The 17619-nt window shown below is 41.0% G+C and overlaps 2 protein-coding genes across 6 annotated transcripts in view; one reads left to right on the forward strand and one right to left on the reverse strand.

The window, feature by feature from the left end:
- Positions 1-4527: 4527 nt before the first annotated feature.
- Positions 4528-10962, reverse strand: ppp1r3aa (protein phosphatase 1, regulatory subunit 3Aa). The gene is made up of 4 exons (XM_006780618.3): positions 10089-10962; positions 9186-9244; positions 8992-9089; positions 4528-8321 (listed from the first exon to the last, which is right to left on the reverse strand). The coding sequence occupies exons 1-4, from the start codon at positions 10859-10861 to the stop codon at positions 5187-5189; spliced, it is 4065 nt and encodes a 1354-aa protein (XP_006780681.2). The 5' UTR covers positions 10862-10962; the 3' UTR covers positions 4528-5186.
- A 3524-nt stretch (positions 10963-14486) lies between these two features.
- foxp2 (forkhead box P2) overlaps positions 14487-17619 on the forward strand; it is a 103966-nt gene continuing 100833 nt past the window's right edge. For all 5 annotated transcript variants that reach the window (XM_006780619.3, XM_035906773.2, XM_035906785.2 and 2 more), the window contains exon 1: positions 14487-14861. The gene's annotated coding sequence lies outside the window, so the exon portion shown is untranslated. The remainder of the gene's footprint in view (positions 14862-17619) is intronic.

The following is a 17619-nucleotide window of genomic DNA, read 5'->3' on the forward strand; positions in this document are numbered from 1 at the left end:
TTGGGGGAGCAAAGCCCAGGAAGCCAACTGGGAGGCTGCAGAGGAAGGCGGAGCAGAGAGGGTTGAATAGAAAGCGGTTCCATGACCGGGGAGAGTGTGGACTATGCAGTCTGTCAGGTCTCCAATCTGTCAGCAGAGTGCCTCTGGTACCCTTAGGCCGCGCAACACGGCCCCGCCGCATTTTGCGCTCTTTTCCACTCACATATCCTGTCCTCACGCACCCTCTTGTCCCAGCCAGTGCACTTCAGTGTGCACTGATTTTTTTGCCACAGGACTGTTGCATTTGTCACTGAATCGACTGCGTCTATTCATTGTGCTCAGTTGACGATTTTTATAGATTTTGTCACACATTTCAATTAAAGTGACTGCACAAATCTAAAATGTGTGTGTGTGTGTGTGTGTTTCTGTACTACTAAAACCTTTAACCATAATTTTGGTTTCCAATCCTCAGCTAGTGGATTCTTTATAAAAATGGAGCCACACTTACATCTGCTGGAAGAACTGTGTCATTGCATGACTTTTTTTTTTTTTTGCACAAATTTGCATTTATTTATTTTTTATTGAAAGCTGCTGGTGGACATTTATGTGTAAGACTATACTACGAGATTAACTGATTAATCAGCCTTAGCAGAAGTACTGGCATTCTGTACATCAAAAGGTTTATATACCCTTTCCTTCATCAGTTTCTCTTTGTCAATACACAGACAACATGGTCTCACTAAGGTAACACAATTCAACAGTACAAGTAAACAGTTGATGCCTTTTTTAAGTATTTGGTGGCTTAAATAGGATAGAGCGTATCTCTCACAGGATAGCCACCATATCCCCATATAACTGCATACCCATAGTTACAAATGCTAACACACAATCCACACTGCAATGTGAGAGGAGGAGTGACGAGAACATTAGCATCTGATGACAGGCTCTCATTTTAGTCTTGTATCACAAGGTGCTGGGTGTGTTCCAGAGAGTCAGTTATTAGTGCTACATCTGTGACAACCAGCAGCCTGATGTGAACCTAGTTCAAATCATTTGGTTCCTTTTAAACATTCCTTCATTTCAAACAAGAAAAAGAAATATGTGTAATTTATGTAGTGTGAGAAGGTTAAGCTATCTCAATGCTAAATATGCCATAAGTACTAAAACTCTGTTGTCATTTGTTGCAGATTTTTCTGTAAATCTTGAAGGGGAGGGGGCTGAAAAGGAAATACAATTTGTTGTGGTTTCTAACAGCTTCTGCACCTCTCACTGCTATCTAGATCTGTAAATGTGCAGCCTTATCCCTCCGCCTGGTGCAGCACTGATTAATTTATAATCCTTACACGTTGGCATACGAGCTAGTCAGGAAAATAACAAGCAGCCTTACACCTCTGGGTAACCCCAGATAATCAAGATTCTGTCCTTGTTTCTCAGATTCTTCCCGTCACTGCTACTTTTTGTCAGTGCACACCACAGTCTTTGTGCCAAATTTGCACTGCGTCTCATCGGTACAGGGCCTTACAGAAAAAGTAGTCCTCTGCTCTGAAAACACTGGCTTTTGGCCAGTTTTCTAAAGGTGCCAGCATAGGATTGGAGCCAGCTTACAAAAGGTCAACATACCCCAGACAGGATCAAGTGACTTCTACTGGAGTGCAGTGTCACTCAAGCTGCCACTTTATTGCGCACATTGTCACACAGTGAGAAACTCTCTGCTTGTGGTACACTAACAGATAAAATATTGAGTCACACAAGAGCCTTACAGGCACCCAAGCACCATAGTCAATATGGTGCCAAAATAAATGTTAGCTATGAAATACATTGTGTTGCAAGATACATGCCTGAAATGTGCATGAATTCATTTTTCTTTGGGATCATGTAATCATCAAAACAATCTTCCTAACCCTTCTGTAGGGTTGGAACATGTATGCAGGGCTATTTTTTGTCCTCAGCACAAGCCATAGGCACAAATGGAATATGGGATTACAGCTGTGCAGAGACATTACTCTTTTTTTCCTTCCTTCTGTTCTGTTCCTTCTGTTGTTGATTCACCAATCAGCCATATTTGTAGATCATCTTTATACTCTTTGTGTTCCGGTATTTCTTATTCCTTCTTGGTTCACTTTTGGGCTTTATGTTGTGTTTGTATCAGCCAATGAAGGCTCTTTTTATTCCTTCATTCAGTCTGCCTCCATTTCCTGCCTTTGGGCCCTCTCTCCATCACCACCTACCTTGACAATCTGTTCATTTGTGTATTAGCAGATGGAGTTATTGTATTCATTGCATTTTGTCCAAGTAGCATAATTTAAAAATCCATGTCAGCATGTACAAAGGTTTAGAGTGAACTAATCTGATCATTAAAATGTGATTCTTCTGGAAAACAAAAATATAAAACAACAAGACTTATTTGAATGTTTGATATTATTTTTCTTTAATTTCTTTGAGATACTGTCATTATTCCAAATGAATATCCCTAAACCTGCAATCTCCAAAAGACGCAGTAATCTTTATAGCAACATGTAAATCCAATAACAAAAAACCTGCTAACTTTAGGTTAAAAAACCAAATGTTTCTTTGCACTTAGCTTTTGCATGTTGGTTATACTGTCCAGTATCTGTGTAGCCTGCTGTCAGTTTACCTCTGACTATATCATTGTGACGCTGTTTTAAGTGAATTAATGACAGGATCATCTCTTCCACAACATTACCAGCAACAAGCTTCTCCTCTAGGTAACAGCTTAGCTAAAAGTTAGCTTCTGTGGAGCTCGCTTTTAAGTCAACTGGCCTAGCCAGCTAAGGTTTGCTTAGCTACTTGCTACTTTAAAATACGAAGCTGAGCTCGTTAGCTTCTTTCCTCAATTACCTTAAGATGGACACTGACACAAGCAAGACAGAAACACTGCATTTGCTTCGGATATTTTCCGTTTTTCATCTTGTGTCACAACCAAAGCAAATGACAAATGTGCTCACATTTTAAAAATAACAGACTGCTTAGGAATCAGTCTCGCAGGCCTAGAGGCAGGTCAGAAACCCCCTGGAAACATGTGGTTACTAAAAAATATATATTCCCCAATTGGTTGGAAAGATGATAGTGGAAGTTGATCGCTGTTGCTAAGTTAAATAAGGGAAACAAAAACCTCTCTGTCCATAGCAGTAACGTTTTTAAAAACTGATTTCACCTGACCACAGCAACCAACTCCCAGCACCCACTTGCCAACCTTTCACAGAGTACACACTTTTCCATAGCGACCGGAGTTTTCCAGAGGGTCACTGACTGGTCCCTAGGGCTGTGCAACTAACAAATTACTTGAATTGCAAAACATAGTACAATAAAAATATAATCTGAGTACTCTAAAGACTTACTTTAGTTCATTGTGTCAATGAATAATTACAGTAAGTATAACAAGCTTGTACAATCAAAGTCTAGGAAGTAGTGAACAGAGATGGGCAGTAACGCGTTAATGTAATTCGATTAGTTTTTTCAAGTAACGATTAAAGTAAGGGATTACTATTGCAAAAACGGTAATTAGATTATCGTTACTTTCGCTGCGTTACTAAAACCGTGGTGTTTTTTTTGCTAGAATCTCATGACAGTGACGTAAGCGAGTGACATTCATGGCAACAGCTGTGTGCAGATCAACAATAGATAATATATCGAGTGCGGGAGAGAGCATGAGGTGCAGTGTTTAAAGCGTGGAAGTACTGACCTTACTTTGAGTTTGATTCCGTAAAAAGTGACAAAAACATTAGTGTCCGCTGTTCACTGCGTGGGAAGAAAACTTCTTTTTACAGCAAAAAACCCCCTTAAACTTCCAAGCAAGCACCGAGTGCGCTACGAGGTAATGGGAAATTCACAGAGAAACTCGCAGATTCTTCCGCTGACCGCTGCAGCACACCTGCACCAAGGTAAACCTCCGCCTACCCTATTCCTGCTTTACAGGTGAAAATAGAGCAACAGGACCGCTGAGTCTTTGACTTTATTTATTTTCTGCTGTGTTTTACTTGCATCTATTTGAAAGAGTGAGTGTAAACACAAAAAAATATTTTATTTTATGTGCTGGAATGTGCAGAAAATAGGTTTAAATGTTAAACTAATTTCTTCAAGTCAGAGAATGTTGCATATAATTAAATTTTTGCTTGATGCATAAAGTTAAAAGATTAAAACTGATAAAACAAGTTTTAAAAAGGGACTTTTCCATTTGATTACATTTTGTATGATGGATTATGCAGAAAAAGCAGAATTGGGCTGAAAGATCTATCACTTTATTACCTATTCAGGTTGTAAATCATGTTTTTAAAAAGTAACTAATTAAGTAATTAATTACTTTTGAAAATGAGTAATCAGTAAAGTAACGTGATTACTTTTGGGGGGAAGTAATCAGTAATTAGTTACTGATTACTTTTTTCAAGTAACTTGACCAACACTGGTGTGAACAAACCACAAAGCTGTAGTGTCATAAAACATGCATAATGCAAAGTTCATCAGTTGTGAAATATGCAAATGTCCAGGGCAACATAAATCTTGCTGTGTCAATTTAAAAAACAATAGGGGTTTCTTTGTTGTATTTTTTTTGTCACATGAATTTCTTTTATTGAAGAAAATCAAGGAAAATTGTTCCATTTGTTACATAATAAAGTGGTATTGGGCCCATAAAACACAGCAAACATACACACGTCATACACTTAAACATTTCTGTGGACTAAAACATTCAACAAAAGGTGAAAATTCCTATGATTTTAACAACGTTCAGTTCAGTTTGAAGTTTATTGTATTCCTTTATTCTGTCTTTTTTTTTAACCACAGAATGACGCCCTAATGGGAACTCAAATTAGATCGACTGCTTGGAGTTGCAAGACAGATTTATAGCGTTACAAAACATGCGACAACAAAAACATAATTCTGCACCAAATTCTGTTTGTTCAGTGAGTCTTAATGTAACTTAAACCATTTTTTACCACTAGACTGTATTTAAATTAACCAAAAAATGCACGCAAGTCCAAAGACAGGTACGTAGTATATTGTATAACCCCAAAAAGTTTCGGAATCAGTCTATTAAGTAACTTAATAGTTGGGAAAATCAGCCAAATGTACAAACACGCACACACGCTCACACACACTAATAGCACTGTGCATGGTAGTGGACATTACAGTTTACAGTAGTGTGCTGATGTAGCACTCTTCACCACTCTTGCTTTTTCTTAAATCTTAGGCTATCCCACCATCTCCTTGTCTGTCATCACGTGTTGTCTCTTCCACTTATAAAACCACCATGATAATGAAAATATGTAGAGAGCTAAGACTGCTGGGTAATCATAGAGGAAAACAATGACAAAGAATCCACTAATTAAGAGGGCATAGATTAGAAGTCTGGTGACGTGACTGAGGATATATAATATACTGCACCATACAAGACCATCGGCCTGTTTTAATTTCTCTGAGGAAGATGATGGATGTTTGTGAGATGGGTGAGCTGATTTATTAAAAATCTCTCCATGGGCAACTACACAGCCTTCTATTTGTCTGCCTGTCTCACAACGAGCAGCCGATCTTTCTTTTATGCGAGTGTGGCTTTCCAGATCCATCGGAGCTTCTCGCAAAGCTGGAGTTGTTTCAGGCAATGATTGCCGACTATGCGCATCTAAGGTGGCGGTGAGATTGTGACTGGGATTAGCACTCAAAATCAGATCTGCATGTGATTCAGAGACAACGTGAGCTTGTTCTGCTATGTCAAGTAACTTACTTCCTTCTACCACAGAGCGTTCATGGCCTTTAGTGGGTATAGCTTGCTCCAGCCCTTGACAGAAACTTGAGTTTGGATCTGTTGGTAATTCCGTCAAGGAAAATACCCCTGAATCAAAAGTGTCATTGAGGTCTTTTTCAAAAAGAACATGGCAGCCTTGTGTAGTATCTCTCAGCATGCACCCCATTCCATCAACAATATCAGTGTGTCTATTTGATGCCTGCACTTCTCTGCCAAAGACCTCTTCCCAAATCCCCCTGAACAAATCTTCTACAAATCTTTCTATGAAGATCTCCTCCAATCCCACCTCTATCACCTCAAGTGATGCAGTATTTTCTCCCATAATAGGTTCTTTTGTTCCATGTGACAGCTTTTTATATTCAACACGCAGAGAGCTCTCAACTTCTGCTGACAACTCTTCTTCTTCTTTCAATTCTGCCGGTGCATTCTTCCTCTCCCCCCGAGGGCCCTCCACATTACCCATTAACTCCCTCCCTGCTTCCATTTTCAGCTCCCGAATGCTCATCATCTCATCTCTGTCTTCCTGACTCGTATCTCCTTCTAGTCTTTGTAACGTCTCAGATTGGTGTTCCGCTGAAGTGTCTTTCTTTGCGACATTCTCTTTTACTTCGATTTCCTCTTTGCTCGTTTCACCGCTTATGTTCTCATTTTGACCCTCCGTGTCTTCCTGTGAATCGGTCCATCCCACTTCAACCACTTCCAGTCCCTTTGGGTTGCATTTATTTGCTGGAGGTCTGAATGTATTGTACCCACTTTGGAAAGCCTGGTTGACTTCATTTGATTTCTCTGTAGGTCGCATCTGCTCTGATGGATTTGCTATTAATCCGTTGCAACTAAAGCTTTTTCCCACCTCTGTCTTGTTCAAGTTTAATCCGTGCTCACCTTCTTTCAATTTCACTCCACTTTGTTCCATTTGTGATCCCTGCTTCATCTCAACTTTTGGCTCCTTGCCTCTTTGGACTGACTGTGACTGTTTGTCGTGCACATCCAAAATTATTGATGCACTCACATCTAAAGCTGTATCATTATGTTGCCATGCTTGATCATCTAACGTACTTATTAGTCCCTTTGTTTCCTCACCTGTTGTTGAAAAGGAAGTTTCCTGCTCTGTCTCTTCGAGTGCTGTCACGCATTTGGTGTTCAATGGAACGCCTTCATTCAATTCGGCTGCCACGATTTTGTTTTCCTGCTTTGAATCAAATCCACCATCGTGTAGATATTGAGGTCCTGTTTCATTTCTATCACTCTCCTGCTGATTTCCGCCATTTCTGTTTGGCCCAAATTGCTCACATTGCATTTCATCTGCATACCTTGGGGAGGTTTCACTCTCTTCTGTTCTGTGTGGCCTAAATATCTCATCCTCTGTAGATGCTTTGTTTTCCGAATAGTTCATCATGATGTCTTCCTCTTCCACTCCTTTTCTGGATGTGGAAGAAACATACCTCGCCCCATCCTTTGTCCCTTGTCTGATTGTCTCCCTAAATGCCAGCATGTCATCTACACCATTGTGTGTAGTACCTGTAACCTCTCCTTCCCCGGTGGAAGAAAGACCCTCATCCAGCCTTGCTCCCTGTGAGATACTATCAACAGCAGTGGCATTCTGAAACCCTGGCATTGCTGTCATGTCTGTTGTCTCCGACTCCCCTGAGCTTGTTATTGAGTCAGCCATGTGTGATGTGATGGGCTCCTCTTCTACTTCTTTTGCTCCTCCTATTATTCCTTCCCTTTCTCGCTCCCGAACCACATGCTTGTGACACTCGGTTGAACTGTCAATAGAGTCCTCGGACCGCGGTGCCCCCTCGAGGCAAAGTTTCTGTGGAGTGTCTGTTACAGAGCTCGTCTCTGACCTTTGGGATACGTCTTGTGTTGCTGCGTTGTCATCTCTTGGGCTGGTGACACATGCCTCTGCTGGCTGGTGGTCTTCGGTGTTCAAGGCAACATTAGCCAACAGTTCTCCCCATGTGTCTGACAGAGGCTGACGTGCATCTAAGCAGTGTGCCTGTGCGGCGGCAGGAATATCTGCACCCAGTTGAAATTCTCGAAATGCTGAATATTGGGGTTGGAGCCCTTTGTCGTTTGAAGGAGACACTGATGCTGCTGTCTGCAGCCATTCTGACTCTGGAACGTTAGAATGGTCGGGCCCATTAAGAAAGGCCTGCCACGCATCGCACACAGAGGCTTTTTTATTGTCGGTATCATCTGTCCCAGGAAGAAAGGTCTCCCACATGTCATCAGCAGAAGGTGCGTTTTCTTCTTTTGACAAGATCGTTTTAGCTCTTCCGCTCCAGATGTCATCCGCGTCAGCCGTCTCCCACTGCTGGGGTTTGTCATTGCTCCAGTCCAGTGTAAGGAGAGGAATCTGATGGTAGGTGAGGACTTGCGGGCACTCGTTCGGTTGCGCCTTTTGGTATTTATAGAGCAAGCTGGCAGAGTCACCCCAGGGAGCCGGCATAGACTGAGAGGCTTTCTGGCCACTGGCTGAGTCACATGCAAGATCCTTGGATTCTTGATGCGTTCTTTGGGAGAGGTAGTCCTGCACACGTGCCAAACGTGCTGCTTTGCGTCTGCTTTTTACGCTCTCCACCTGTCAAAAAAGGCCAAAAGTCAAAGCAGTGAGCTTTGTTAAGTCACTGTGCTGGCGAAACCCTGATATTTGGTTGGTGATTAAAAACGTGCCTTTCCTTTGAGTATTTTTTTTAATATATCCAACATGCAATGCATTTCAACAATCTAGCAACTTCAGACCTATTCTTGTTTGACTCATCAATTTTCCCACATGTTTACAAGCATGCTCCATGTATTATTAATGGACTGAATGTGAAGGATTTCAGATGTGTTCCCAAGTATCAGGTTAGCTAACTTCATGTACCCTTCTGGGACTCACTGTGCAGTATAACATGCACCACTTCCTCAGCTATCATTTGTACCTTGGAGACAAACAAGAACTGCGCTTTTATGACGACACAACATACATTTTATGGCTAGGGGAGTTTACTTTTTGGTGATGCTGGTGTTTTATAATTTCCTAAAACACTGAAGACACCCCAAACATTACCCCTTCTGGTGTTATCTCTGTAAATCCCTATGACCCACACTGCCACTCCTTTTTCTCTGTTTTTCATCCTCTCTTAAAAGCATGGTGGGAACTGCTGAACCTCAAACTGCAGCCTCTGGCCTAGCACGTTACTTCATTATCAATAAATGTTTTTCATTTTCATTTGGGGTAGGGTAAAATAATATAAAAAGAGCCTCACCAAAGGTCTGTGCTTATTACTGTGAAGTAATAACTGGACATCTTTGCTGTCCAGTGTCTTCCTGTGGGCCTTTTCTGCTCTCTGTGTTGCTTCTAGTTCTGCAGAAGACCAAAAAAAAGGCAAGGGTGAAAGTTTTGTTGCACATTAAAACATATATGCACACATGCATGCATATATAAACACTAAGTACACACCTGTAGCAACTGTTGCTGTGTTAGCATTATCCCGGGTCTTCTCCACTGTGCTTCCATTCCTGTTGTTCAAAATAAGATATGGCTAGCATGACATAAGATGTTTTCCAGACAGTACCAGATAATTCATTTAACAACCCAGTATGTATAGTATTCATCAGATCTTTTTGTAGTAAAAGGGGTATTGTTGCTCTCTGTCCTCCAGATGTTGTGTTTCATAATTTCGCGAAGCTTAAAGTCCCCATAAACACCTCGAGCACTGGGGTTCAAGTCAAATGGTATAATAGAAAACAGGTTTCAATCTTTTATTAAAGACACGCCTTGAACAACAACTGGCCGTGCTGTATAATTATGCTACACAGATTACAAAATACCTATTATGCACGTCCAGACAGTGTGTATCTGCGCCAGAGGCCTTTGAAATATGTTTGTCTGCCGCATTATCTGGCCCTTGTGCTGCAGCAGCTCAAAGCCAGAGCATGCACATAAAGGGGAGCAATAATTCTTGAGGCATAAAAAAAGAATTTTGCAGATGGGGTCAAAGAGGATAAAATGAGCATATCTTGCTACAGTGGAGACGTCATGGAAACCGGCGCATACATCTGGCCATAAATGGGCAATGTGTGTTCTACAGGCCACTGGATGGTTACATAACACCTCACTGTAAACACACAATGGCCCAGTTAGTGGAGCATATTGCTTTCAATGACTTCTCTTAATGAGAAGAGCAGCACAGTGTAAGTGCACTTGCACTGTGCCGAATTTCAAACTTCCTTCCACAGTAATTGCAGCTACAGGGCCGTTCTCGCTATAGTGCACAAAAAAGTTTCACAGAAGGCTTTGGTTGACATACAAGTGACTTCCTTCTGCAGAAAGGCATGTTTAAAAAAACTCCGACTTTCACACCTGTTAGCTTTGAGACAGCTCCTCTTGCTCTTGTAGCTCTCCTCTTGCATTTGAGGCCCGTGCTCCTTTATCTGTCCCTTTTGGTGGCAGAACATCACGTAGTTAAGTCCTTTGTTGTTAGCCCAGAATGTGCCCGCTGATGATTCATAACAGAGACAGAACTCCAATCTAGTCCCTTCTCTCTCAAACGGAGGCACCAAAGTATACTTGAAGGCAAACCTGTCTGTTTTTTTATCACTGGACCCGGGCACATAGTCTGCCAGGAGGTCAAAGCAGCTGTTCCAGCGGTCGAGAGTGATCCGGGCAAAAACAGACTTACTGTAGCTGAGGTTGACCACCCTGACGATGCCTCGAAGGGTGGCGGACCCTGGGAGGAGTTCAATGCTCTCCAGCTCGACCATCTGTGCCTGCAGCCTATGTTCCAGCTCCTCCGGGGATGACGGGACGGTAAACAGACAGCACATATAGAGCTCCTCTAATAAATGAAGTGCCGACTGCTCAACAGCCCGACTGACTTCTAGTTCTGCCGCTTCAGCACTGTCAAACTCCTTGACAGAGACCAGGTTGAGGCCAAATGCATCTGCGAAAGACACCTTCCTGCGAATAACTGGTGGGGGTTCTGGTTCCGAGTCGTCATCTGTCTCCTCATCTGTGGTGGAGCCCGTGAGAGAAGAGGCCTTCATTCCCCCCTCATCCTGTTTTCCACTTTTCCCTTGTTCCTCCTCCATCATCAGCCCGTCCTGTTGCGAGGGTTGAACGCACAGAGTCTCCATAATACGCGATGGTCTTGAGCTGTCTGTCCTGTCCTGCCGTCTTTTCGCTAGGAGGGTGGCACAGACCAGAGTGACCCTCGCCCGGCTACAGTGATAGTGTAGAGGGGAGAGCAGGGAGAGGACGTGACTTGACAGATGGAGTTCGGTTACAGCGAAGCTCGTGAGCCTGAGCCAGGCCTATTAATAGGACACATATAACTAGACCAAGGCTGGCCTGTTATCCTCGCGGTTACACTCTCATAATATGTTTGTTAGTAACATCATAACTACATGAAAGCAAAGCATTTACAGAGCTCTACAATGGAAAATTAGTGCAGAAAAAGGACATACTTGAAGCTACTTTGAAGTTTTTTATTTTATTTTACATTTACTTGCTTTGCAGCAACAAAGTCTTAAAAGTTTCACATAGCAAAAGTTCTACCTGCTTATCGACAATCCACACCTGATACAGTTTCTCTGCATTCTTGGCTACACTGTAAAAGCAGTTGTCTAGTTTTACTTAATGGTGATCAGGCCTCTGGGTATAAATCTAAAGCTCAACAGACTCAAGTTTGATGAAAAGTCATCCTTTGAAACAGCACAAATGGAGAGTGATCGATCAACCTAAGGACTGATGGTTAGCATAAGGCGCACATATGAGAACAGCTCTGAGATGCTTTCGTTTTTGTTTAGGAATCTCACCAGTGTTAAAAGCAATAAAATGTAAAATGTATTTTCCAGACAAAGTAACTATTAGTGCTGCCACTTCAAAGTATTTACTGACACTGATCAACTGAAGTACCATAGGAAGCTACAGTAAGTTGGTCTGAAACTGAAACTGAATTGCCACACCTAAATTCCTTGTGTTACCAAGTGTGTCCCCTGCTGAAACGTCCCCTAGAAAGAAAAGTATCATCCTACCCACTGCGGGGGAGCTGCAGCTGACTAGTCACCTCCACGTGGACAGAGGAAATGAAAGCATGTCCACACTGTCATCAATAATGTATCAAATTAGTATTAGTTCTGTTGCTGTTCTTGGAAGGCCAGGGACTCTCTTGTATCATCGACATTAAAGCAGACTTAATTTTTTAGGTTCACTGCATCTTGGACAACAAAACAGAACATTATTATGAGATTGGACTCTTTCTTTGGCTGTGTGCGTGTGCGTACTGGCATGATTTTGCACAAAGTGATCTCAGATAGGAAGTTTAATTCAACTAATCCTTGATATGCTAGATAAGTATACCCCCAAATCTTGTATATCTTGTAAATAGACATTGGTGCTTGTTGTATAATCTTTTACAAGTGTGTGAGTGGGTTTTCTTTTCCCCCAAAGGACCCTTTGTTCTTCATACTTAAGCCAAAAATGCTCTCCTTGGACTTTTCAACTGCAGTTTTAGTGATTAAGTTGCATCATTTGCAGCGTATGAAAAGGCAGACACGTGACAAGTGTTAATTTGCTACAGCTAAGTGCAATCATATAAAATACATAACACTAAATGCATACAGTCAGTAGCAGGAATGCTAAAAAATGTCTAAACGCAAGACAAATTGTGTGACTACGTTTTATCAGTAGATGGCACTATGTGATCATAGTAAAATTCATGTCAGCACAAGTTAAAATTCATTTGCATTTCCACTTTAGTCTCCCTTAGTGTGATAATGAGTTCCAGGCGTACAGTTAGCCTTGTCCACAAACAAGATCATTACAGAAGGAAAAGGTAATATTAATATTTCTTCTGTGTACCTAAGACTTCCTGTGCCAGTTACTTTCATCAGAAAGTTTTTCTGTTTTAAAGAATGACCAGTAGGTGGCGGCATACCACCGTCACAATTCCACAAGACTGCTTTTCCCTTCATGTCCTCATCATTTTGCAGATGCTGCTTCCTCTAATTCACATTTCACGTAATATTTAGTTGCAATAAAGATTTTTTAACACAAACAAAAGCACAAAACGGTAGAAAAGACTGTGTGCGTATACCACACAATTACTGGAACAATCCCAGTTTATATTACATCAGACAGATAAGTGTCTAATACTGTATTTTTTCAGATGATTTTAGAATATAATACGGGTATTCCGTGCATACACGCCAATAGGAAACAGCTTTCAGGATAATGCTGATAATAATAATAATAATAACTAAAAGATAATGTATTTTTAATTTTTTTTTTACGTATTTAGTCAGTAATAATAATAATAATGGTAATAACAATACATCTTTTTTTGTATTTTAAATTCACATGGCCACACTACACAGCAACATGTACACATCACATACAACCGTGTTTCTCTCAATTATTTGTAACATAAATAACACCAGATATATAATCTTTAAATGCACTAATCGCCCTTCTTAAGCAAAACACTTAACTCCTACTCCTTTTCCTTTCCCACTTGATATTATTCTGATTATTTATTTCTTAGCTATGAACATCGTAGTGTCTGAAGAAAAAAGGGGGGAGGGGGGATAGAAAGAAAATAGAAAGAAAGGAGAGGAAACGAGATAGAAGAAAGCAAATCATTTTAACTACTGCTCAGGGTTGTGCTCAGTGTTTGACTGGCTTCGGATCTACTATTAGATGAATAAATACACTAAATTACGTTGTAAAGGTATGACAGAATAAGTAATAATAAAATCCTCCAGTCAAGAATCTGTACATGTTGTCATATCTTTTTCTTTTGTAAAGTATTTATTCATCAGTGATTTTCTGTATGCAGAGTTTAACCTTAAACGTGTTTACACTAAAGCACAATTTTAATAACACTGATAATGATGATGGCGTTTAGGATGTTATGTTTTTCACGCACTGGTTTTCCAATCATCCTCTCAGTGTAAACACTTGTAGGCGAGCGCGAATATTTCTGTCTGCAAACCTACAATTTAATGACGTGCACGTAAAAACGCCAGCTTTAAAAATGCCACTGCTGATGAGAGAGGTGCAGTTTAAACTCTGGCTCGAAAGCTGCTGAAGATTTTAAGGTATATTTGTTTATATCGATGCTTTCATTTGCATTATTATTTGTTTAAAAAAAATCCTGCCATGCAGTTTTATGAAAGTCGGTTAATTACGCAAAATTTGAGAGGAGAAAACATACAAAATGACCTATTCCTTAAAAAGATTCAAAAGGGAAACAGTCACGATTGATGTATGCCGGAGGAAGCTGCTACATAAAAGCAGATCCTCTTGATGAAATATTGCAGGAACATTAAAGGCATATATTGATTCTTTTCTTCATTTTAATAGCGGATGGTTTCGCACTACTTCTTTGCGAGTTTTAGCATATAAAGTCAAGTTTATCAAAAACAAGAAATGTTGCTTTTTGGTTGGCGGGATCGTCCCATTAGTGGAAGGTTACCGGTTCAATCCCCAACAATAATATCTAACTATGGTGAACGCTTCCTCACACGGGCAGCAGCACTCCCCGCTAAAATACTTAATAGTTAAACGTTAGCGAAGAGTGAAAAAAGGGGGGGAGCAAACTTTTAAAAATACTTTTTTTTTTGTTTACAGAGCAGGTGGCCCTGACGTCACACGGGGTCGCAGTACGCCCAAAAATAACAAACACACCTCCGCGAACAAGCAAGTGCCTCCCCTGGGGGGGTTCTAGTCCCAAATATACTACTTGCTTGCCGGGTTGCTGCCTGATGTGTGTTTGAATCGTAACGAAAGAAAGAAAGAAAAAAAAAACAAGCCGCTTCTTCTTCCTCGCATTGCGCGTCATTCAAACAGGACTCAGTATATTGCTTTTCTCTCTGTTGCATTAGTAATAACAGCGGCGTTGACGGGAGACCGCAGGAGAGAGTGTGTGTGTGTGTGTCTGTCTCCGACAGCGGTGCCCAGCGGAGGAATATTTGAGCTTTTTTTTATTTACTCTGCAGCTTGTTGTTCATTTTCTCTGCGTTATGGTGAACTTGGACAGTCACGTGCGAAGACGGCTGCAAGTGTAGAGGACGACGGCTTCTCACCTGGCGTGTCCACTTTGACTTTAGGGAAATATACCTGCCGTTTCTCGTGGTAAGTTTTCCTGCGCAGGAGCGTATTAGTCTCCGAAAACCTTTGACTATTTTTTTCTAAACCTCTCTGTCCACTGCATTTGAATTAGGAAGTGAACCGCTGGTTGTCAAGTTTTTGCTTTTTGTTGGGTTATTATTTACACGTTGCGCTCGGAGTTAGCGAGCTGCTTTGACAGATTTCCCCTAGCTCGGCATTCGCTTAAAAAACTGTTAGGACCTTTTGAGAGCACTGTCCAGTCTTTGCCTGCTCTGAAAGCTGAACGCTGTTTTTTTTTTTTTTTTTAAGTGCGACGATATAAAACAAGTTGTTAATTTTCTAAGACATTTATTACACACGTCTAACAGAATTAGGCTATTTACCGATTTTTATTCACCGTTATGTGATAAATTAAATATTTGAAAATTAATTTAAAAAGTTTGCTCCGAAACCAGCTCAATTCTTTTGTTTCTTTTTTTTGTGTATATATATATATATATATATAGTCTTCACTAGAAAAAATAAACAAAAAACTACATAAAGGACAAGTATCTACATGAATTTAATTGGAAGCTATTTTATTTTCCAGCTGATTTTATTTTTATGCAGCTACCTACTACGTTTTAGTAATTAGTAAAAAAAAAAGAAGGAAACTGTGATTTGATTTGCATCTTATTACAGCTTCTGTGTGTAAGATATGAAGTCAGTTTAATTCTTTTTCAGTGCAATCCTTTAGTGTTCTAGCCATATAATGATATCACATATGACTGGTGGTTTTAAAACCATGTTCCACGAGTGCTCAGATATATTTTTCTTTAAATACCACTGTCACAGCTTCTTAAGCTCAAAAGCTGCATTTAGATTTAATGATCCTTTACCTGCATGACTGCTGTCTGCGTTATCAATATCTACGATTAATCAGCTTACCGTAGTTGCATGCTCCATTTTTATATTCCATCTTTTTTCGTTGTCCAGAAACAGACAGGGGTGTTGGTAGTGTATTGCTTTTCATCATGATAAACCTCCAATTCAGACTAATTTCTCTAAACATTACAAGCTTCTAAAAAAATCTTCTGCTGGCCTCCTCTATTTCACACTCCCTGTCCCTCCTGTCTTGCAATCAAGTGTGGCCCAAAAATCAATAGATGTAACTTTTTTTCCCCTCTCTTTTGGTAAAGAAAGGCTAACAAGGCACTGGGAGCTGCAGAACTCTTCAGGCCTGTCCTCTGATCAGCTTTCACCCCTGGATTAGCTGGATCGACCTTACTTGTTCAAGCCGCAGGGTGCACAGGTGTTCCCTCCTCAGTTATGCAGGTGTGGGCCAGTTCCCCCCCTCACTCAGCAGCGCTCACTCTTCAAAGGCCAGGCGGCAATAAATGCCCCCTGTGAAATATGTCAGCGACAGCGCACAATCAACCCCTTTGTTGAAATGCCCCTGTAATCATTTCTCAAAGTGTGTTTAAAACAGACTCTTGTTTACTTGTTGTTTAGGTGTCCTTGCATTTGGTAAGTGAGGCCACTGGATTTTGTAAAACAGGATGCATTCTTCTCCTTCCCTTACCACTTAAGGCAGTGGGAGAGATGCAGAGAGACCTGCCATTAGTCTCCCTTCAAGACTGACCGTTGTTGGGAGCAGCGCACTTATTACCCCGGCTCTCCCCACTCTGCGTCCATTTTTTGATTGCAGCATTCATCATTGGGTGGTCGTGCTCTACATTATGGTAATAGGAAAATGAATGTCCTCCACAGGATTAATGTGTATACCCTGTCATATGTTTCAATCATTTATCAAAATTAAGATTCGGCTTTCAGCTCAATGAACGCTGGTTGATGCATGATTTTGTCTCAGATATGAGAATTGTTGCTTCTAGCTGAACTCAAGTAGAAAAATCCTTTGTGTTTATTATTTTTTTTTATTCTAATACTCCTGCGGAAACTTGCTCAGTTTCCACAGTTTTTTATTGTGCAATGTGCAAAATAAAAAAAGGGGTGTGTGGGGGGTTTGATTAGAAGAAAGTGGCTTTTATACACAGATCACATCAGTGTTGTTTTTGGCTCTTTAGATAATGAAACACTCATTTTTGGATTAGTGTTTGAATCGCACCATCACCCATCCCCCAGTACCACTGTAATGAAGCAGACTGTTCACTCAACCCTTGAGGTGTTGGTGCTTTTCTTTTCTTTTTTCTTTTTTTTCGGGGGGGGCATGCATGGTTAAGAAATTTGAGGGAGTGGCGCACTAGCAGCATCACTTATCTAACCTCGTCAGTGAGTCCATCCAGTGTGTTTTCACTCAGCCCCTGTTACGTAAACTTAAAGGTAATTAAATGGCATGTGTTCAGGTTATATCCCTTCATAGAAATGTTTCTATGACAACCTCCGTACCTCCGTGCAAGTTAAAGCAACCAGAAGTGATCACGTCCGTCCCCCCCCCTCCCCGCTGCACTTTGGTTCCCTCCCCCTCCAAGTTAAGAATGGAATTTGTGTTGACAGTTTTGGCCTTTAATGGCACTTTTGTGCCGCGCAAAAGTATTTGTTTACCAGGATCATATGCTGCAAGCTGTCAGCTTTGGAGAGATTGACTTCGTAAGATAAAAGAGTGCATTACATGCTTAGGAGGCCACTCTTTTGGACTGTAATTATCCACATCTCAGTAATGATGTTTTGTGTGTCCCAGTTACTAAGAGTCTTGAGACAGCTCAGACTTTTTTAGTTACGCTCTGGGTCACTTCTTAAGCCCAGCTAGACACTGTTGTCGACGAGGAACGCTGTGACTCTTTGG

Source organism: Neolamprologus brichardi, chromosome 17 (genome assembly GCF_056152115.1).
Source record: "Neolamprologus brichardi isolate AB-2024 chromosome 17, ASM5615211v1, whole genome shotgun sequence".
Taxonomy (NCBI): Eukaryota; Metazoa; Chordata; class Actinopteri; order Cichliformes; family Cichlidae; genus Neolamprologus; species Neolamprologus brichardi.